General features: G+C 39.5%; 1 protein-coding gene and 1 pseudogene across 3 annotated transcripts in view; both read left to right on the top strand.

The window, feature by feature from the left end:
- The window catches only part of DMGDH (dimethylglycine dehydrogenase), a 63,297-nt gene that overhangs the window by 5,182 nt on the left and 33,838 nt on the right, over positions 1-24,277 (top strand). For all 3 annotated transcript variants that reach the window (XM_045847919.1, XM_045847918.1, XM_045847920.1), the window contains exons 3-9: positions 2,601-2,699; positions 4,148-4,312; positions 7,083-7,287; positions 15,808-16,056; positions 17,846-18,044; positions 22,928-23,097; positions 23,481-23,634. In XM_045847919.1, the coding sequence (XP_045703875.1) occupies positions 2,601-2,699; positions 4,148-4,312; positions 7,083-7,287; positions 15,808-16,056; positions 17,846-18,044; positions 22,928-23,097; positions 23,481-23,634 (1,241 nt within the window). The remainder of the gene's footprint in view (positions 1-2,600; positions 2,700-4,147; positions 4,313-7,082; positions 7,288-15,807; positions 16,057-17,845; positions 18,045-22,927; positions 23,098-23,480; positions 23,635-24,277) is intronic.
- Positions 12,523-13,583, top strand: LOC123824648 (annotated as a pseudogene).

Raw genomic sequence — 24,277 nt, forward strand, 5'->3', positions numbered from 1 at the left:
ATTTCAAGTTGTCTTGTGTGTTTTATGATCTCTGTTAATTTAGTGATACATATTTATGTATCATATGACAATCAGGCAATGCACATTTTTAGAGGGAATACCCAAACTTTTCAAATCAGATGTGAGTGCATGGATAGAAGATCTGGAGCCACCGGGATATGGCTTGAGCTCAGTCGATGGGCTTTTTGAGGCTATAGGGGCTCATGAAAGAGGGAAAGATTGTTAAAGAGATAGGTAAGGAGCACATCATTGGCTCATTTGGTAAATTTTCTACCTCCCTCATTGTTTTCATTAATTCATTATTTCTTTATTTTTGTTCAATTATGGTTGTCCCAATTTTTCCCCATCTTTTCATTAATTCATTATTGTCAGTCTACCATAAAGAAGAGCTTTCCCATTTGCTCATTTATTTACATCAATAAGGATTCATACATTTTAATTTTATTTAAAGGGCTATATTTTCTAATGATTACTCATGTCTCTGATTTATCTTCCCTCTTTTATCTTCTCTGCCAACTATAGTTATTTTCTTTCTTCAAACCAAAGGTAGGCCTCTTTCCTGTCTTCCTTAAAGACTTCTGTGACTCTTCTAATGCCCCCTGTTCCCTTAGTTCTTATGTCTTTCTATGTTCTGGCACTTAATCATATGCTTTTGATTTTATTGTTTCATGTATGAAAGTTTCATGATCTCAGTCACAACATACAATCTTGAAGGATAAAAACAATATTTTCACCTTCTTCAAACTTTCCATTTAATATAAGCTTGCTGAAGCTCAGAACAGAAAAACATTTTACCCATCTTATATCCCATGCCATAAGAATAGCACATAAATTAACAATAAATACCACACAAGATATTACATTCAGATAACTTATAATAAAAACACAGATATGGTTCACCCGCAATTCTCAACACAGATTAAAAGATAAAAATCAGTTAGTAAAAATATATACAATGCAAAAAATAAATAATATCCTTTCATGCCTGTTAAAAAAAAAAGCTCAGGATTTACTTCTGACCTTCCCAGTAACAAGGAAACTAGAGTGGTATGAGTTTTTTGGTGGAAATAGGTGTACTATTTCACTAAGGTAGAGCTAACTTTTCCTTGACCAGAAATTCCTAGAAGAATTTGTTCCCTAAACAAAAGATGTTGGGCTAAATTTTATTAAGTAACAGTTTTATAAAAAGTAACCCATGTGACTCTTACAAATGAAAGATCATTAACTCCTTCTATGAAAATAGCTTTCTGGGATGGGGAAGAAGAGAGTTGATGTAGTGTAAATAGTATATAACTTTCTGGAGGTCAGGCTTAACCAAGGTTAAAATTAGAGTATCTCAAGGAGTGAATGGTGACCAGAATTCTAGGTCAGTGCTCATGAATATCAGTTTTCTCAAATGATGGGTGCCATATGGGAGACAAAGTTGACTTCTCTGTTAGATACCTGAAGGTCAGGGATTCTCTATTATTGAACTAGAAAAGTTTATATGCACGATAGATACCAAACATTTACAGGAGAGTAGAGTATTTAACTGAAAGTGAAGAAGCCCAACTTTTAGTTCCATTGTAACAGGGCTGTGCTAAGAGAGGACTTATAAACTGGGCCAGAATTTTTCTCAGAACTGTATGTATGTTGAAATGCTTCAACCAATGCTTGAGAGAAGCATGAGGATCGTTCCATAAACAATGTTTGATGAACTTGTAAGTGGGTGTTTTTGAGTTCAGGAGAACCAAATGCCCACTGTACCATAGAAGAGCCTGATAGATACTCCTAAACAGATGTTATTTTAAACAGACTGTGTTCTGTTGAACTTTCCAAGATACACTGCTGCAATCTGGGGCCCCAGACACTAAACTGAGAGAACCTGCTTCATGTAATTGCGTAGAATTCTTTGTCTGGGTACTACAATGCAGCTGAGTTGATAAGAAGGATTTGGGCATGCTAATATTTAGATATTTTTTCCTGAGAGTAATTATTCAGTATTTATTCAGCAAATATTTTTCATGTACAATCTGTGTGCTTATCAAACAGGTAAAGTTATGATGAAGGTCTGTTCACTAATTTACCAGGCTATAATTTCCAGGAATTTTCTGATTCTTGAATTTCAGAAATTTCAAAGAGAACTCCAGTTCCCTTTGAGGGCTGCTCCATTCAAGGGACTGTGGGGATTGGTCAAGGAAAACTCTTTGCTAGTCTGTAGCCCTTCTCCGTAAGGGAACACACGGTCTGCCGGTTTGAGTCCATGTTGTGTGCCGTCCCCCACATTCTTCCCTGTAGCAGCACATGTTCCTGAACTTCCTGCCAGATCATCCCATTTCTTAGTCTCAAACAACCTTTCCTAGTAACTGTTAGGGACTTACTGTATTTGTTCTTTGGCTGGCTCTGACATGACTTATACGGTTCAGACTGTTCTTACTACTGTATTACAAGCCTCAGGCCCTGGCGTGCTCAGCCTGCTGCTCATGTGTTCTCACCCCCAGGGACTGGCTGGTGCTGCTCCATTTTCTGGCCAGCGGTAAAATCCCGCTTAACAGCTAAACTACCAACATTTTCAGAGTGTTAATGGTTTTCCAATATTTCCTTTCCTCCTCATTTTTAAGGCAGGCTTAACAACCTACTTTCATCCTGGAATAAACTTGAAGAAAATACACTATGATAGTATCAAGCTTTATGAGAAACTGGAAGAAGAAACTGGACAGGTAAATCAGTTGAACTTGAAATTGTCTTTTAGTCAGTTTCTTAGAAATATGTAAGATCTCTGAAGAATTTTGATATCATCATGTAGAGCTGTGTATAATGATGTTAAGGGCATGTGAAATGTTTAATGTGGTAGAGAAATTTGACGAGAATTTAAGGGAAGAACCTCTGAATTTTGCTCTACAATCAGTTGAGTTTCTTAAAGTGTATTAAACATGTGATTACCCACTCTTACTGATGTATTTAATGAAGGAAGAAGAAAAAGCAGCAGCCTTCAAAAGTGTGTCTAGTCTGTTACTATATCTAGAATCTAAGAAATTAGGGCCTTTCAGCAACTGGATTGCAAAGGATATGACAACATTGGGTGGTACATTGTCACATGGCTTTGAAAAGTACTTCACTAAAGGGCCCTCGCTTTTATTTTTATCACTTCTCATAGTTATTAGGACTCTGAAAATAAAGTGGCAGGCATAGAACATCCATAGGCTAAGACTGAAATTTATTTACATTTTTCATTCCATTTCCCTTGCCAAAAACCATCCAATGGCTCCCCTACAGGACAAAGGACAGAGGAGCAGGGCGTTCCTCAGCTGAGCCCACATTTTCTCTTTGTTATGCTCAGATGCTACAGCTCTTCTTAATTACTTGTAGTTCTGGAATGCGCTGGTCGTGTTCTCTGCCTGAAACAACATTCCTTCTGCCGCACTCCTCACCCCCCCCCCACGCCCTGCATTTCAACATTCACCCTTCACTTTTTCTGGGGGCCATCCCCTTGGGGAAGCTGGCTTCAACTTTGCTCACCCACCAGTCAGACTGAACTGAGGATGTACCACTTGGTTCTAAGAATATTTGTGCACACCCCTCTTATAACACACAGCTCTCTGTAGTGGTTGTTGCTTTACTGATTGGTCTTCCCTGCAGACTGTGAGCAGCCTGAGGGCAAAGATTACATCTTTTATCTTCTCTGTATCCCAGGGCTCAGCTGAGTTCTTGGCCAACTGAAGGACTCCAATAAATGTCAAATGGATATTTACTTCAATCCACACTTAGTCTTATCACTGCAACATTTTGATTCTTCATATTCCCTCTTCAAATCCTTTGTCTTTCTCTTTTCCACATAATTTTCATTCACTCTGTACATTAACATTATCTCATGTTATTGTATAATGCAATTAGCTGTCTGCCTTTGCCTGCAGACTATAAGCTCCATCCAAGAAGGGTCTTTGCCTCTCTTGTTCTTAACAGCATCTCTGTGACTCAGCATAGTGCCTGACACAGAGCAGGCACTTAGTCAATAGTTGATGAATGAATGTCTTTTTGTAAGATGCAGATATGTTTATATAGTTATCTCTTTTACTGTATAGTACAATAAGTCCCTTTCCTTGTATACCTGCATTTTCATTGCTGAATAATGATTTATTTATGAGTTTTATTGGCATTATTTTAACAGGTGGTGGGATTCCATCAGCCAGGTAGTATCAGACTTGCTACAACTCCTGTAAGAGTGGATGAATTTAAATATCAAATGACTCGGACTCGCTGGCATGCAACGGAACAGTATATTATTGAACCTGAAAAAATTCAAGAGATGTTCCCTTTACTCAACATGAGTAAGGTACTTGTCTTGAGGGCATTTTCACTATTGGTCGCCTTGAATGAAGATTAGGAAAGTTATTTTAAAATGTTAATTAAAAATGGAAAAACTATGTGCACACATTTTAAATGGCAAAATCAGATGATTAATGCTGGGGTTTGGGTAAATTACAAGATGGGCTATTATGTACACTAAATGAAATATGAAAAGATAATGAAAAAATTTTATTAGTTTTCTACCTATGAAAACTGAGGAAACATTTTCAATACCTTTCTATTCCTGTGTCCCCCAGATCTAGGGGTTTCCATACATAAACCTTCAGTTTGAGAACTACAAAGAAAACAGTAACCTGGTATGATAGATATGTGGATAGAAAGACTGTGTTATTAAATATATGTATTAAAAGACTGTGATTTTTACAAAATCCAGTGTAGAAGTACCATACTATTTTACTACACAAATAGTACCTAACTAATAGCTATACTTCCCTGAGAACTATATCCTAGGTATTTATCTAGTTTTAACCAAATTTGACTGAGATAATCCACTTGAGAATTGTATCTTTTTTTGTTGGCTGATCATCTAATTTGCATAATACTAACAACAATGACTTACTATTCTATAGGACACTACAGCACATATTTATGTACCGGATACTATGCTAAGCCCTTAACATGCATAATCTCATTGAATCTTCACAGTAATAATATAAGGTATATAGTATATAAACAGGAAACTGTAGCTTAGATGGTTTACATAGTGGGTCTAAACTCATCCAGATAAAAAGAGCTGGGTAAAGATTTGAACCCAGGCTTTCTGACTTCTTTGTACATACTACCTAAGGGTATTGGGTAGGGCTGTTCAAGAAAGCAGAGGCTTACGATTCTCCTTGGTGATGACTGCAGTATCTCTGACACCCTCAGGTTTGTATTATTGATATAGGTGCTGAGGTTGTTTGCCCTTGTGAGTCTTTGCAAGCTACTGGCACTCTCTTGCCTATGGTTCTGTGTGATGCCAGTGTGATGGCACACTTATACGGCATTGCATTGTCTGCATTGAAATTCTATCACTGCTACTAGTGAGGATATGCTTTTATCTGTTTATATGTCAGTCCTAGAATATTTTGCTGGAAGTTCTCACCATCACAGACTTTTCTCAAGGGCATTAGGCAATGGAGACATGTGAAAAGAATATTCTCTGGTTCTCAAGGAGGGTGACAAATTAAATAGATATAGGACTACTATAATGATGTAGCAGTTATAAAACACCAGTGTAACATTTGGAAGTCTACAGTAATGTGAATTCCATTAGAATCAAAAGCCTCTTGCACTAAACCTATAATAAGAGGATTAGTAATCAAAGACTTCCTACAAAGAAAAGCCCAGATGGCTGTCCTGGTGAATTCTATGAGACATTTAGAGAAGAATTAATACCAATTCTTCATAATTCTTCTATTTCAAAAATAGAATTAATAGAAGAATTAATACCAATTCTTCATAATTCTTCTATTTCAAAAATAGAAGTGAACTCTTACCAATTCATCTATGAGGCCAGTATTGCTGTGATGCCAAATCCAGACAAAGACATCACAAATAAAGAAAGGTTGGTATTCCTTATGAATACTGATGCAAAAATTCTCAACAAAATACTAGCAAACTGAACTCAGCAACATATAAAAGGGATTATGCAGCATGACCAGGTGGAATTTATTCCAGGAATGCAGGGCTGGTTCAACATCTGAAAATCAATCAATGTAGTACTAGATTAATAAAACAAAATACAAATACAGATGATTACCTTGGCAGATGCAGACAAAAAAGTTGACAAAACCTCCTTGCTCATATTTGGTGTCCCATAGATTTTCGTTGAATGGCTAAGACCTAAAAATACCACTTCACGGTGTTCCCCCCGTTTCATCTGAATTTTATTCTTCCCCCCACCCCACAGTACCTAGCCTCAGGCCCTACCACAAAATAGCTATTTAAGAATTAGTTGTCAAATGACTGAGTTAAGTTTATATTTTTCTGACACCAGGTATATATTTAACATGAGAATTTACTAAGAGTATTTATTAACTAAATATAAGTAATTGATCAGTTAGTGTTAGATTTGGCTGCAAATGTCAGAAACCAAAATAATGCTTAAACAAGATAGAAGTTTATTTCTCTTTTACTTGGACAGTCCAGACTTGAATGGTAGTTCTTTTCTATGAGACTTCAGGGACCCAATCTTCTTCCGTATCATTGTCTCATTCCTTGGGTGTGACTCTTATGTTCTTATCCTAAGATAGCAGCTAGAGCTCCAGCCATCACATCTGCAGGCCACAGCCAGATGGAGGAAGAAGGGCCCAAGAAGAAGGGAGACAGGGGCATATGCCAATTGTCTTTTTATAATGGTTTGTGGAAGCTGCCACATGACATTTTCATTTGCATTTCATTGGCCAGAACTTAGTCTGTCAGCTGGAGCTAATAGTTGGCAACTGTTGGAAACTCTTTGCTTTTAGTGGACATGTGTCTAAACAAACATTCCATTGCCATGCTCTGATTGGAGAGGGGAGAATGGATATTGGAGACAATTGCTAGGGTGCCTCAGGTAGCCTGTCTATTTAACTTTCAGTGCAGGTCCTGCCCAAGTCTGAATTTTGACATGGAGAAAAGAAGTGCAGACTGACCCATCTGATGCCCCGATGAATTTTTTCAAGTCCAGTTTTATTACACATTTGCTGGCAGGATATAGTTCCACTGAAAAATGAGTATATACTCATTTGAATATTTTCTTATGATCGATTTAGATTTTAGCTGGACTGTATAATCCTGGAGATGGTCATATTGATCCTTATTCTCTAACTATGGCCCTGGCTGCTGGGGCCAGGAAATATGGAGCCCTTTTAAAATACCCAGCACCAGTGATTTCTCTGAAAGCCAGGTCGGATGGAACATGGGATGTTGAAACACCGCAGGGATTGATGAGAGCAAACAGAATTGTGAATGCTGCAGGTAAGTGTCAAATCTTTTTTTTTAAATTAGTGAGGTTTTTTTTAAAGTGGCAGAGAAATAAGATGACATAAAGTAATATTTTTATATTGTGAACATTGTTATAAAACACTGTGATGCTTTTAAGGTGAACATTTTGTCTGTTTCTAAGCTACAAAGCTCTCCGTCCATTACTGTGCTCTTGGTGGAGATACCACTGTCCTTGGTCTTGGTAATCTGTAGAAACTTGGTATTCTTCTCCATGCCCCACTTTATTTTTGTCCAGATCATGTTTTGCCAAATTATGTTTCTTTTTCCTTCCTTAGGTTCACTCTTTCTTTATTAATAATTAAACTGCAGTGTTCAAATTCATGAGCATCTTCTTTGTTCTCAGATTGCTTTTGGGGGCAGATTTGATCGTTTGTGTTCTCTCTCATCTATGTGTGGTTATTTGACACTGGTCAAAAAATTTGTAGCCGTTTTCCTTTCAGCACATTATTAAACATACTTCATAATTTTTTCTTAGGTTGTTCTGCTACAATTTAGACTCAGAATAGAGTGAAGCCAAAAGGAATGTTTAAGAAAATCTAACATCCCACTCATTTTCCATTTATGGGAACCAAGGTTAAAAAAAAAGGCCATGCCACTTGGCAAAGTGACACTTATGTCAAAGCCAGGATTTGGACCTGGATCTTTTGACACTTGAGTTAATAGTCTTTCTGACAGGTTATTTCAACTATCATATACTCAAAAATAAATTCCTGTGCAAGTGAAAATGTGTATGCAGTCTAAATTGGGCTAATACTTTACAGTTTATAAAGGTCAACTGAAAACCTAAAATAAGCAGGAGGCAATAACTGATTTTCTTGTGGTCTGCTCTTTGAGTCAGTGTTTAAATTGTACAGTGAAAACAATCCTTATTACATATTAGCTCAAATGATATGCCATGTGGACAATAGAAACATGGACCCTTAAGATCCATTCCTCTAAACTATAACTTTGATGTTATTTTTTAACAAATTATTTTTAGTGGTTCTAGAAAAAATTCATGTATTTAATATTGAAGAATTAAAATGAGTATTTCTGAATCTTTCTCCCCAATGTCCTTCATTTGAAAAGCATAAAAAATCTCATGCCTTCTTTGATATCATTTGAAATTCAAAACACAGCTGTATAAAATGAATTGCCTAAAAACTTAAAAGCAAAGCCATACAATACTGCTTCTTCTTTAACTTCACTTGTCCCTACCCCTGCAATCCCCATGTGACATCCCCTGCCCCTCACCATCCTTCAGCACCACTGGTTTAAACTTTGCTAGAATATCTACGGCAACAAGATCCTTCATCCTTTTTTCCCAAGTAGCAAGGATTCTCTGTAATCTTGGCACATTCTTTATAGTCTCATGAATTCAGTCCCCCAAAACATTTACTGTTTTCAGAGTGATGGCAAAGACTAAGCACACATACTCTGACTTCCAGGCCAGCGCCCGCGGCAGGCATTGCTAAGTGATCACTGCACTTGCTTCGGACGGGCGTGAGTAAGCCCAACCATTTTCCCCAATACAGTGTTTCAGGCAGCCACACACTCCTGATGGATATTTTGAGAAATAACACAGAAGACCTTAATTTAACACATATCTCAATTATTTTTCTAAAATGGATACAATTTTGTTTATGTAATTCGTTGCCATTGTAATAATTTTTTTTCCTAAACCTTAAACTGTAAGGAATAAGGAATCACTGGGAAAAGCATACTTTCTGAAGAGATCTGAGCCAAACCCAGGACACTGCTTACCAGATGAAGCACATATTCTGTGCAGCTAGGAAATCTGGGTTGATCAGGGCAGCTTGGGCAGTGGCTGGGGTCCTGGAGAACAGCCCTTCTGGTCCTGGCCTGGGAGGACAAATCCCAGGAATTAGGCTGACTGACTGTGCAGCCCTGTGTGGAGTGGTAAGCACAGGCTTGTACCATCCACTGACTTTCTGGGACTTGTTTTCCCAGGCCAGCACCAGGAAAGCAGTTTTCTAGGGCAGCCCCCTTTTGTCTTTGTCCCTGAGCCTCTTACCCAGCCATCTGCTCCCGCTCCCATCCTCATGGGTAACTCCAGGTGACTCTTTGTTGACTGTTGTATTGAGAACTATCCTATCGAAATTTTTAAATTAAATTTATTGAGGTAACATTGGTTAATAACTCTATATAAAGTTTCAATTTTATTGAATGCACAATTTTATAATACATCACTGTATATCCCATTAATTCTTTATCTCATTCAGATCATATCTCTGGCCCAAATATTTTTTTTTCTTTTCTTCCTCCATGTCTTCTCCTCCACTGGGCAAAGTGACTGGAAAAAATTTAACTGATTACATATTAGTAGTCCATGCAAGGTGTGAGTGGTGTGTGTTTAATTGGTTGTGAGTCTGTTTTTTAAAACTAAACACCTTATTTAAAGTATGGTAGCTCCTCAAGTGGTAAGCTTCAATAATTGGGGGCGAAGGTTTAGATATGCCCCCTTCTAGAATTAAAACTAACAAAGATCAGTTTCATGATTAAAGCAACCACCTGCAGAAGGCGTCATGCTAACACGATTTGAGCACGTGTGTTTGATGGAAGCTTTCCAGGGTTGCTCAGTGCGACCAAAATATGTCACAAATTCAAGTGAGACCCTCAGGCCAGGTCTGAAATCTAATTAAAGTAACCAGATGTAGGCTCTGGCTGGTGCAGCTCAGTGGATTGAGTGCGGATCTACAAACCAAAGGGTCACTGCTTCAATTCCCAGTCGGGGCACATTCCTGGGTTGCAGGCTGCATAGGAGGCACATGAGAGGCAGCCACAGATTGATATTTCTCTCCCTCTCTATCTCCTTCCCTTCCCCTCTCTTTAAAAATAAATAAATAAAATGTTATAAATAAATAAATAAATAAATAAACTAACCAGGATGTAGACTTGGAAATATAATCAAAATGCCAAAGATGTAAAGCCCACTGTTATCTCCTCAATTGTACAATAACCTGCTAGAAGTTTCTGTACATGGAGTCATAACAGAAGGCTATTGAGTCTTTAGGGTGTCTGTGAGAAGGAAACTCTAGAAGCAAAAATATGTCCGTGGGCTGCTGTGTCTCCAGCATCGTCCAGGGCAGCAGCACTTTCTTGCCCAGAGACAATGTATTGCCAACCGTGGGACCTGGGCAGATTGCTCGTCTGTGAAATGGAGATAATAGTGTCCATCTCAAAAAGTTACTATGATCAGTAAATGAGCTAATGATGTAAAGTACTCAAAACAGGGTTAACCAAACAGAAAACACTAAAATAATTCAGTATAATAATAATTATTATTATGAATAATTATTATGAATTATTATTATGAATAATTATTGTTGTTATTATTATTATTTCCTTGAAAGCCTGTGCCCTACCTGGTCTGGCAGACACTAGCATCAGGGTATCGTAGCTACTTGGTACCAGCCTTAAGATCACCCAAATCCTTTTACTTACTCTATTGTCAACCGGCACCCATTCTGCTGGTAAAGGGACTTCCCCAGAAGCTTGGTTCTCAAGTGAGTGTGCACGAGAATCACTGTGGGGAGTTTCCCAGGTTTCAGATATATTCTAATCCAGCTGGTCTTGGTGGGAAGCTGCATTTTAAACAAGTATTCCAGGTACTGTGTTGTCTGCACCAAGTGGTCTGCAAAACATGTTTTGAGGAACGCTACTACACCGGTGTTCCTAAGGGAGACAGAATGAGGTAACCTCGTTGTTAAAAGAGCAGAGCCGAAGAGCAGTTTCTGACACCCCTGATCTCTTGGTGTGCAATAGGCGAACTTGCCTTTAGTCTTGCTTTAAAAACTTCCTCATTTTACCTTCACTTTATCCCTCCTGTGAGTGCAGCTCAGGGGCACGGCAGGAGCTATTAGTGATGACGCAGTTTTTTCTTTGTATAGTGATGAATGTTTCTCTTGACCTCATCTACATTCGACTCATTAAGCCTGAGGTAACTTTGTAAACTTTACTTAAGAGTTCTCCTGATGTGGTAAATCAGAAATGTGATCAGATTGTGCCAATGTGAGGCCAGTGTTCAGCCAAAAGAATTGCTTAATTTTGCCTGATACTCTGCATCAGTAAATGTCCCTGTATAACCATCATGGCCACTGTGTAAACCCTAGTAGCAGTAAACTTGTCCACAAACCCGTGCCCTTCATTTTAACTCCATTTCTAGTAATCAATGATTTGTTTGTAATTGGAAGCCATTTACAACCATTATTTTACTGATTCTTCTCTTCAGTGTTTTTCAAGTGATAATGGTATATTTTTTAGATGATTCCTCCACATTTGCCTCTATTCCCTTAGCACTTGGTGGGTGGGTGATCTAGCAGGGGTTGAAGTGTAGTCCTGGCTTGACCTTGGTTAGCTCGACTGACATACAGAGGAGAGAATGCCAACAAACACCACCACATAGGGTAAAGCTGTGTTGACTATTCCAGGGGGTTTCAAATAATATAGTGATATGATACTTAAGCAAATGTTTCCACTTTGTTTTAATGATGAAGTACATTAATAAGCAAGCAATTAGACTCAGAAATTTATAAATATCTTTTAATAGAACAGAATTTATTTTATTCATTTTATGTTTTTAATTGAAACAAATATATTGAGAATATTGCACTACTTTGAATTACTAGGCCAAACATTTTGGCTTTTTATATTATAAAGCTCCTCTAGTACATATAGCTAGAATTTGTGGCTTTACTTTATTTTTCCTACAAAATCCTGAATTAGTAATTTACATCTTCCCGCCAGCACACATAAATTAAGTCTCCAAATTATTGAAAGACCAATAAACAGCTCTAATGCCCACAGGTGAGATTTTTGGTTTGCAAATGGATACCCATTTCTGGGGCTATTATACAAGTGTGACCATTAAGCCAAAACATAATAACAGACCAGAGTGACATTTAGATGGACAAGTAGAGATAAACTTCAGCACCTAATAATATATAATCGGGTTCCCAGACCAACTCATAATTGTTGATTCTGTGTCTAGCTCTGAACTTCATAATCACAGAGACTTCAGAACTCCTCATGAGATTCTGGGGTGGAAAAGGTGGAAATACAAATGGTTAAAAGTTTCACCCCAGCTCTGCCCTGGGAGAAGCCCCACCCTCCCTGGGTCCGTACAGAAATCCTGGCCCTGGGTGCTCAGCTGTGCAATCTTAACCACCTTCTCTAGGTAGTGCAACCTGTGGACTCAGGAGCTTCAGGATGGTCTGTGCTAAGAGTTGGACCTTGAAGGAGCACTTTGAAGGCCACCCTAAATAATAACTTTGAGATGAAGACAGCTGAACTCCCTCCCTTAAAAATGGAGAGGGCCTGCTGGAAGCTTTGTTCCTCACTGTGGATGCTAACGTGAGAGTGGCGGCCAAAAGACTGAAGGAGGGTGATACGATGATGGGGGAGCAAGTGGCCCGAGTTGTGGGAAGTAAAAATTCAGCCTTCCCAACAGGAACTATTGTTCCGGCTCCTTCGGGCTGGACAACACACTCCATTTCTGATGGAAAACAACTGGAGACGCTGCCTGAGGAGAGGCCAGACACATTACCTCTGTCTTTGAGGCTGGAAACAGTTGGCGTGCCAGGTCTAACAGCCGACTTCGGCCGACTCCACATCTGCGGAGCAAGGGCGGAGATGCAGTTCTGGTGAATGCAGCAGCAGGGGCCATGGGCTCTGCTGGGGGCAGATAGCTAAGCTCAAGGGCTGCAAAGTTGTTGGAGCAGCAGGGTGTGATGGTAAGGTTGCCTACCTTACAAAGCTTGGATTTGACATTGCCTTTAACTACAAGACAGCAGAGCCTTTGGAATAAACTTTGAAAAAAGCTTCTCCTGATGGTTATGATTGTTATTTTGATAATGTAGGTGGAGAATTTTCAAACATTGTTATTTCCCAGATGAAGAAATTTGGAAGAATTGCTATATGCGGGGCCATCTTTACATATAACCTTACTTGTCCACTTCTCCCAGGTCCACCCCCAAAGGTTATTATCTCTCAGCAGCTCTGCATGGAAGGGTTCATTGTCAGCTGCTGGCAAGGGGAGGGCCGCCAGAAGGCTCTGAAAGACTCACTGAAGTGGGTCACAGAGGGGAAAATCCAGTACAATGAATACGTCATTGAAGGATTTGAGGACATGCCAGCTGCATTTATGGAAACACTGAAAGGAGATAATTTGGGGAAAACAATAGTGAAAGCATGAAAAAAATGACATGTAGAATTTAGAAATCATTTGGATGATGACTTAATTTCTTTTGAACCACTTAGTAAAAATGTATATTGCCTTCATTTGATAAGAATAGTGGTTGTAATGAGTTTGAGCCACCTAATAAGTATATTTAAATATAATTAATTATTTATATATTAATTATATATTATATATAATTAATTATAATAATATTATATTATTATATAATTAGCAATAGAGAATGAATATTTCCTTGTGAACAACAGTAGGTCACCTCACTGCCTACTATAGCTCCTTCTGGGATATAGTAGAAAATAGTGGCTTTGGAGTCCAAAAGTCTACTGCCTCTGTGACCTTGAACTTCTGATTTTTTTCACCTGTAAAGGAAAAATAGTACCATCTACTTCATATACATATTATACTTTTATTTAAATCACCAGCATAATGCTTGGCATATGTGTATATTAGGGACCCAGTAAGTGTTAGCTGCCTCCCTGCAGAAACTGGTGACTCAAAAGTCCTAAGGTAACCCCCCTGTCACTAATGATTATACAAGAAAGGCTCATTGCTGATGCCCAGGGCTCTCCATGCAGCCCATACTGTCCCTTCCTCTGCGGGTGAGTCTCATAGTGGGACAGACCAAGGACAGAAATCTGTTGTTCACAACAACTACAAAAAAGATAACACATGGGAATACATATAAAGCCTACAGAGATGTGTGAGATTTCTATGAAAAAAGCTTTTAGACGTCACCGAGGAACACAGGAGACTTTAACATATGGAAAGGGACTGTGCTCTTGGGCATAATCATATCAACTCTGTTGATCAAGTTGCCACCAAGTAGAGGAGGGGTTAAATTACAGTGCAATGAAAACGGGAAAAAAGAGAAATGGTTAAAAATTTAGAGAGTAAAACCCCTAAGGAAATAACTTAAATAAGATCCCCTAATCATTTGGATGATTACTCAAAATTATGAAACAAACACACACATAGAATCCCCTCACCCCCAAATAATCCATTGGTAGGTTTGAGAAATAATTATTTTTATCATTTTAGATTTTAAAATATCTTTATACAAGTAAAGGAGTCTTGGATTTTTAAAATAAAGTCTTCCTGCAGCAAGAAAAGCAATAACACCATATGATCTCACCTGTAAGTGCAACCTAATCAACAAAACAAACAAGCAAGTAACATATAACTAGAGACATTGAAATAAAGAACAAACTGAGAGTCACCAGAGGGGAGGTGAGAGGGGATAATGGGAGGCAAAGGGGGAAGGGTTTTCAGGAACATCTATAAAGGACACACGGACAAAAACCAAAGGGGGGTGGGATCAAGGGTGGGAGGTGGGGATGGCTGGGGGTGGGGGGAGTGATGTGGGGAAAATGGAGACAACTGTACTTGAACAACAATAAAAAAGTTGTGTTTTTTTTAAAGTGATAAGATTTGGTATTTCTAGGGTATCCCCTTCTGACCTTGGGTAGGTCTGTTTTTCTCTCTGGACTTGAGGTGCACATCTTTTTTCTGAAGAGTCACCCAGTATAGAATCAAGGGTTCTTCCATCCACAAATCATCTGGTTCAACTTTTGCAGAGGAAAAAGGTCACATTCGTTCTCATCAATAAGACAGTCCCATGCACACTGTGAAGTGAGAAACATTGGTTGTGGGTGCCCCTATTGTCTGGGAGCCCTCTCCCTTGGCTGTGGCCCCTCTTCCCTCTGGCCCTGGACTCCTCCGCTGACTTCGTGCCCTTTGCAAGAAAGGATCTTACAAACATATTCAAATTAAACTGTTAAAATAACAGAGAAAACTTAATGTGCTCTCTCTCTCCAAGTATATGTATTTTCAAATTTAAGCTAACAGAACAGTTCTGTAGTGGTGGAATTTTAGGCGTTCAGGAGGGCCCGAAGAACAGAGGAGGCTGACTTTCAGGGATTTGTTCACGACCATGACGCGTTATGTTGGTCATCGGTGGGGCGGGGGTGGCTCTTCCATGCCTGACCATCCCTGCTCTACAAGTAGGGTCAGTCTGTGTTTTCTTTTTCCTGCCCACCTTTACTTATGGGCAAAATACTTTTCCATGAATAGAATTTCCTTAGATTATAGAATTATATTCAAAACTCTAGGCAATGTGCACTATTGTCTTCTTTTCTCTTATTTGAGTTTGCAATGACAAAAAGTCATTAGGACATTCTTTAGACTTTTCCATAAGTATTGAAGTCTACAATTTTATGCTAATATAAATTGCTATTATCAGTGTCAGATGTGGTTTGTTTATATATGTGGTGACATTTGAACATGATTTTTTATTTAAGGATTTTGGGCTCGTGAAGTAGGTAAAATGGCTGGACTGGAACATCCTCTCATTCCGGTTCAGCATCAGTATGTTGTAACTTCGACTATCCCTGAAGTAAAAGCTTTGACACGAGAACTCCCTGTGCTCCGCGACCTGGAAGGGTCTTACTACCTCCGACAGGAAAGGGATGGGCTCTTGTTTGGTCCCTATGAAAGTCAGGAGAAAATGAAACTTCAGGATTCGTGGGTTGCCAATGGAGTCCCTCCAGGTAAGTTTAGCAAATAGAAGTGTGTGCTTATCAGACATGTACATTTTATCCTCCCGGAGGCTGGGGTACTGGCGGTTGAATAAGATGGTGCTGTAATACTAGACTATAGGACACCTGGGATCTTAGGGGTGAGGGGTTTGAGGTAACCTCTGTTCTCTTATCGCTTTGAATAATCACAGCAGGAAGTAAGGAAAGAGAGAAGAGGCAGTTGGTGGTGGAGAAGCTGAAGAAATATGCTCCCCACTGCTTTGGAAGGCTCTAGGTAATTTTTACCTGCGCACACCTACCTCCTGCATCCTCACTCTTTCCTGTTCCCCCTCCTGCTGGGCCTCATTTCCAGATTTGGATGTAGCTGCTACTGTGCTTTGACAGGTGGAAACATAGACAGGTATCAGAGACAGGGTGTCCAACCTGCTAAGAATGAAAGACTTGGAGTCTTTCACAGAGCAGGATAGGGTAGGACTACACACTGAAGTCCTACCTACTGCGTAAGTGCATGAGGAAAAGACTCAGGACTCAGTGCTAAAGGAGGAGGCACCATAGTTTCTCTCTCAAGTTCTGCAAGGGAAAAATGACCTGGTTTTTGTTTTTCATGAAACATTTTAACAGAGCCAGATTAAAGATTGGGTCAACTAGGGAGGTAGCTAAAATGTCATTGGGAAACTGAATTATTATAAAGGATATAATATACTTTAGAAATGGAGGAATTTATACTTTCTAGAATTATACTTTGATAAGCTACTTGAGCTAGGGACTAAATTCCTCCCTCCTATTCTTCAAAGAACACCTTTGCCGTTGTCAGAATAAATCACTGAATTGCCTTCGACAGACATTGGACCAGTTATTCCAGGGCTGTAGTTCAGCTGATTGGGCTGTGCACACTTGGGCCCGAGCAGAATAGCTCCTGACCCCAGAGAGAGGGCTGATCTGCCACTGGGAGCCTCCCTTTTTGCTCTGCCTCATGCTGGCAGCCTCTTCCCTAAATAAATGTTAGATGAATATTTAAGTAATTGCAGTTGAAGGGAGAGCCAGATGTGGGCTGGCCCCGAGTGCCACATGTCCTGGTCCAGTCCTGGTGATCTGCAGGTCGCCATGCCCCTGATCCACCACCACTCAGTGGAGGAGGAGCAGTAAGAAGGTGCTGGCTGCTGTGTGCAAGAATCATCAGTATTGTTGGCGGACATGTTCTTTAAGAAGGTCGTCTGTGACCCAGCCTTCAATCACAGTGCCTTTTAGGACAGAGAAGATGACTGTACTCCCAGGCTCTGACTCTTTTCTCAGAATTCTGGCCCTCAGATATGTCTGGGAGTGGGCTCAGGGGGAAGGCCGCCATGCCACCCCCTCCCTGCTGAGAGTTAAAAGGGTCTATTGGTTCACCATCTCAGATCCTAGAGTAGTTTCCCATTAGCCTCAACATTCTGACATGACTCTCAATCGCCCTCACCTGAGAAGCAGACTTTATGGTTATTTGAAGGATAAAAGATGTCTGTTATCAAACCAAACAATTGTCATTTGTTATTTCAAAGTGTGATTGGATTAAATACTGAAAACTGTTAACATGTATAAATTTAAATTTTCTACTAATTGAAAAGGTTAATTTTCATGATTTTATTGTTTCAAGAAATAATATTGTTCCCAATAATATAGTTTAGACTTAAAACAAAAAGAGGAAGTACTTTCCTAACAGGCCATCTGTAAGTGTAAGCTGATTCAGGGATTCAAATCACTTTAGGGTACTTGTCACTGCAGCAGTGGCATCCTGGTCAGTCACAACATCATGTCCTTTCAGGGTTTGGAAAGGAGCTCTTTGAGTCTGATCTAGACCGAATCATGGAACACGTCGAGGCTGCCATGGAAATGGTTCCAGTCTTGAAAAAGGCCCACATCATCAATGTCGTCAATGGGCCTATCACCTATTCTCCTGACATTCTGCCGATGGTGGGTCCCCACCAGGGGGTCAGAAACTACTGGGTAGCTATAGGCTTTGGGTGAGTATCTCCATGTAATTCAACATTTATTTTAGAGTCATGTATTTTAGATAAGTTTTATCCCATAATCTCAGGCCCAAACTGGAAAATGGGAAAGGGTCAGAGAGTTTTCCCTTTCATGAACAAGGAAGTGGAACTAATAAAAAATTTACTTTTAAAATGCTGACTATATAATGGTTTAATCACTTGTATAAGTTTCTAAAGATTCACACACAAAAGGGCAATGATTTCCTGGAAATTTCTCTTTGCATATTCCCTGCCATATCCATTATTTATGTCTTGTTTCATGCTGTATATGTTAGATGGGTCACTTGGCTCCAGTTTTACAAGGGTGTTTTCATAAGACGTAACAAAGATAATTTAAAAAATCTAATGTATAACATACCTGATGCTATTTTTACCATAATTCATGTTTGGCCAACATGATTTGTTTTTGTTTATGATTTCTCACTTTGCTTACTATCTATGTCCATCATCCATTTGATGTTTCATCTCTAATATTGGTGCTGTTAATTTGGTAAATATTAATATTGCTATTAATATTGGTATTAATATTAAATATTAAACCCCATTTATTGTTATACCACAACTTTTAATATTCTATTTTCCTTCCCCATTTTATTTGACCGCCTATGCAACTACTACTTACATGATTTCCAGTTAGTGCTGCATCCTGGGCTACAGCTGAGAGAACAAGGCAGCCATGAGATCTGACCAGAGGTGCAAGGCTGGTTGGAGTGCCGACCTGCCAACAGGAGAGAGGCTGGGGTCTGAACACAGGAAGCAGCAGTGAGGACTGAGACAGGAGAGGAAATCATTTGGGTTTGGCAATTGATTGCATTAGGTCCTGAGAGAGAGACAAAAATAGCTAATGATGGCCCTTGGTTGGATGCTGAAGACCGTGGGGAGAGAGCACCAGGAAAATAACGGGTGTCATTTTTGCTAGGTTGGGTTTGAAGTGTGAAGTTTAGACCTGTGGGGCATCTAGAGGGAAGAAGCCAGAGGGAGATCAGGGCTGCAGGGGCAATGTAAGGGAGGGCTTAGGTGACCTTATAGAGTCCGCGTGTGCCTGTGCACGTGGAGGTGGTTCTCTCGTGCGTTACTTGTATGCCTTCTTTGCAGAAATGTCTATTTGTATCTTTTGCCCATTTTAAAAATTAGATTATTTATTTTCCTTCATATCATTAAGTTGTAGGAGTTTTTTAAAATACATTCTAGATACAAGACCTTCATCAGATTTGCAATTTTTTCTCCCATTCTGTGGGTTCTTTCACTTTCTTGATAGTGTCTATAGAAGCACAAAGTGTTTAATTTTGATGAAGTCTAGAATGTGTATTTTTTTCTTTTTTCAAATTAAATTTAGTGGAGTAACATTGGTTAATAACATTATATAAATTTCAGATGTACAACTCTGTAATATGACATCGTAGTCTGGTGTGTGCTTACCACCTGAAGTCTAGTCTTTTCCCATCACCATATATTTGACCCCCCTGTGACCCTCTGAATCCTTCTCAAGCCACTTCCTTCTGCTGATCACCATACTGTTATCTGTACCGACAAGGTTTCCTTTGTTTGTCTGTCTGTTGCCTATTGTTTTATAATCCATGTATTAGGGAAATCATATGGTTCTTTTCTGGAGTTCCCTCAGAAATTAAGAATAGAACCCCCATATGACCCAGCAGTCCTTCTTCTGGGTATCTGCCTGAAAATTTTGGAGACGCTTATTTGTAAAGACATACCATATTTTGGCATGTATAATGTGCACTTTTTCCCCAAATTTTTGAGGGAAAAACAAAGATGTGCCATTATACATGGGTAGTACCTGAAATATCTTGTATCTGTTCTTGTGTTTTGTAATTATTCATTACATAAAACTTCTTGCACCATAATGTATTAAAAAATGCTAAAATTCCTTTATGATACAAAAAAGCAAGTATCTAAACATAAATGAATAAATGAATTAATTAATTAAAAAATTAAAATGGATTTTTTTCCTGAAAGTTTGGGCCAAAAATGTGGGTGCACATTATACATGGCAAAATCACAGCATTATTCACAGTAGCTATTTCTTCTGTAATATGAAGGAACGGTCACGCTGGCTGCCCCTCCCACCTCATTGATCCATCCTGTGGCTCTGAGGGCCTGTGGTGCCCATACCTGGCTGAGCACCAAAATCGTCCCTTGAGAATGTTTCAAAATAGAATCTCAACTTATGGTTAGTCACTTGTGTGTGTTTCATTCTCCTTTACATGCTGTCTATGAAATGTCTATTGTTTGTCCCTAGAATCCATGAAAGATGTGTTGAATTGGAAAATTAATAAGCAAACAGGTTCCAGAACCCCATTCCTATAAATTCTGATTCAGCAGTCTGGAGAGACACCCAGGAATCTTTGTTTTTATGTTGTTATTCTGCTGCAACCAGTCCATAGAATAGGTATTTGTAAACTGCCTGCACATGAGTACCTTACTCACAGATGACTCTCAGACAGAGCTGTTTTGCTTTTGTCTTGTCATAATCTAGTAACTGTTTCTGCTTCTGGGTGACTAACACAGTGCCCCCCAAAATGTTGAATGAATCGTATTGAATTGAATCTAGTTTGTTGACCTAGAACAGACTATAAGCAGCAAATTTGAAGAGGGGAGAGTGCTTTAAGACAGAACATCTGACAGTTTAACAGAGTTGTCGTGAAAAGCAGACACAAACACTCAAAAAATATAGCAGCTGGGCCTTTGGGAAGAAGCAGGTTCTGCAGTTATGCTGGAGATAGAAGGAGAACCTAGCTCTCCTCATCCAGTTCCCTTCCACTTCCACTTCCCACATTACTTCCTTATGAAAATCTTACCAAGTGGGCACAGCCATCCTCGCCTGTTGGTTACACGAGGGCCCAACCGCCACCATGTGCTGCTTGCCTACTATGCACTTTTAAGTGCCATGTGAATGAAGTCTTCGTCAACACCATAAAGAAAATGAGGAGACTAAAGCTTGGGGTGGCTGCACAACTTGCCCAAGGTCACACAGTTCGTAGTGGCAGAACAAGAATCATACCCAGATCTCCTTAATTTTATGGTTGATACTTTCTTTTAGATACTAACTCAGGGGCTCTCAATAGACATTTCCTAACAGTCAGTTGTGTGGCATTTTACATATAAATTGCTAGTGGTTAGAGGGTGGAAGTTTGTATAAGATTTACTTTTTAAAAAAGAAACTAGATTTGATTCAGGATTATCTGCAAATTATAGCACTCTGTCCCATTTGTTTGCACATGGGCGGGCATTACTAAAAGGGAAAGAACATGATGGCCCAGTGATGAGACCAGAGGAAACCGAAGTATAACCTTGGCTGTGCCCAAGGAGTCTGCCAGGGACGTGACTCCTGTCGTGTGTGTCTTGTCTGACAAAAGATTTAGAACTACTGAAGAAGTGAAGCCCCATAACAGGGAGTGCTCACTGGGGTCAGATGACTGGATTTGCATACGGAATTTTTCCCTATTGCTGTGTGACCTTATTTAACCCCTGTGTGCAGGTTGGTTTTTTCATTAGTAAAATAGACTTGCTACAGATATAATCAGCTGGCACATGTCAGATGGAAACAATGCCTAGATCACCGTAAGCACTTTCAATAAGCCAGTAAAATTTTATAGTTTCTAGTCCTGTAAACAGTATCTCTAGGTCTCAAAAATGGCAACTATTGTCTCATACATTGGGCCTGGATGAGTTAATAAACATTTTAAGTATATATTTCATAATTATTTTAAGTATATATGTAATAATTTTTCTTGCTTTCTTGAAATTTAGTGAGACTGTTTGTGTATAATTTGGATGACCTGTGTTTCTCTTTTAAATATCAAAGGAATTATTAATTGCTGCTTTTTTATTCTGCTTGAGAAATAGCCTTATAACAAACTTAGACATTCATTTTTATAAAAAAGCAAAACTGGCATCTTGGGTGGGAAAAGTTAGTGAACATCCCCAGTTTCTGCTAAGGTCCTCCCAAGCACTTAGAACTGTGTGTCTGGCTATTAAGTTGCTGTTATTTGGGGTACTGGGATTTCTTGCATTTAGAGGTCTGCTCACGTAGCTGCTTTTCTTGGTCCTCCCCCCATAACTTAATGCTCATCCAAGAGAGGCTTCCTCAGAAGCCTCTCTTAAACCACAAATAAACCCATGACAAAGGCCTTCATTAGACACGAGTGTGTGGGAAGAACAGCACGTAGCTAACATTAAATTATGGCACCTCCACCTCTATCACATATTTGCCGCAGTCATGTTCTTTGTTTAAAGCATCTTCATATGGAAATAGAAAACAAGCCATCGTCTACACTAAGTGACCTTTTAGTTACAAAATACAGGGGCCAGTGCTCTTTTCCACCTCCGCCCCACAAGTTTCGGGGCGAGTGCCTCTTGTCTGAATGCTTCTAAGATGATGGCCCAGGATCCCTGCACAGAACTAAACTGAGTCAGAGAAGAAATGAGCATACTACTCCACAGTGTACGTACTTTTCCTGCAAATTTCCTATCAGGATAATCACAGATCAAAGGGTATGTCAACAAGGTGCCAGCTACATCTGCCTGTTGCTTCCTCCACCCCATTTTCCCAAAGTGAGCATAGTTACTAGCTAAGTAAGCGTGGTAAGCTACTTTGCCAGCATGCAGTTCTTGAAACTGTGTAAACAAACTAGTTATAAAGTCGGGCACATTTAATTTGGATACCTAAATATGTTTTCTTTTTGAGGAAAAAATTATAGCATAAAGATTACATAGACTATGTGCTCCGAATAGCACAGAACACCCTGATTTTAAGGCCCTGTGAAATATTTGGACATGTTTTGTTGTTTGAAAATAACATGTGTTAGTAACAGTGCATTTATTTCTGTATTTTAAAGATACGGCATAATTCATGCTGGTGGGGTAGGGAAGTATCTCAGTGACTGGATCCTGCATGGAGAGCCTCCTTTTGATCTGATAGAACTGGATCCCAATCGCTACGGCAAATGGACAACCACTCAGTACACTGAGGCCAAAGCAAGAGAGTCATATGGATTCAACAATATTGGTGAAGTGCAAACTACTCTTGTCCACAGAGTGTGTACAGGCTGCCTTACAGCGCCTCTGACTTTAGATGCTTTTTATTCTGTGCACTTGGGTGGGAGTAGCTAGGCATTAAAGCCTTGTGCCTCTAAGATGCAACAAGGAATCTGTATTGATGTACATATTTAATGTGTGGAGTGCATCAGTGATGTTCAGTTCTAAATTTATTTTTACTTTACCCGTTGATGATCAAAATAAAAATGGCAGCTTTTAGGGTATTTTTAACATAAATTTACTACATTTATATGCTTCTGGATTGTAAGCACTGTTTTCCATTTTGTGAGTCCCTTCAAAGTATGTTATGGCTTTGGTTATATGCTATATAAAGCACTCATTTTCCTTTTTCAGTTGGGTACCCTAAAGAAGAACGATTTGCTGGGAGGCCGACTCAGCGAGTCAGTGGGCTTTATAAAACCCTGGAGTCGAAATGTTCCATGGGGTTCCACGCAGGCTGGGAACAGCCACACTGGTTTTACAAGCCGGGCCAGGACACCGCGTACAGGTAAGCAAATGACTTAACCTGCCTGTGGCTCTCACTGCCCACTGAAATTTCAGAGGTAGGTTGGAGGGACATCAGAGGGACACCAGTGCCATTTCTCCCCACTGACCCTGTCACTCCACCCCATTCCTACAAAATTTATTTTCTAACAGTGGAAGCATCAGTCTATCCCACATGACACTGGCCTACATCTAGGACCCATTTGGCTTCAAGAGTCCTACAGCCAGCCCTGGCGAAGCCTCTGTTTGGCATTTTCCAGGAGCTCAGAGGAAACTTCCCACACTGTCCAAAATCCCCACACACCTTCACTTGCTCCTGAAGTTTTGTTCTGGCCTAGGATGCCTGGTTGAATCACACAGTATGAAAACACAATGGATACATAGGGCTTCTATTTATCAAGGAATAGCTCAAAGCAACAACTTCCTACTGTGTACACACTGAGTCATGCAAATTAATGCACTGTCAATAAGTTAGGGGAGAATATCATTTACTTAGCACTTGAGGTTAAGCTAAAACATAAAGAATGTCACTAGAACAATTCTGTGATTTCCTCTAATGTTGTTGCCATTGTTTTACTTGGATTACATGCCCTGATTATACTTGGAATTAATAGTGATTATATATTTTTCCCAATGAGAGTTTATAA

This window comes from Phyllostomus hastatus, unplaced genomic scaffold (assembly GCF_019186645.2).
Source record: "Phyllostomus hastatus isolate PE091 unplaced genomic scaffold, TTU_PhHast_1.1 phas_contig_58, whole genome shotgun sequence".
Lineage (NCBI taxonomy): Eukaryota > Metazoa > Chordata > Mammalia > Chiroptera > Phyllostomidae > Phyllostomus > Phyllostomus hastatus.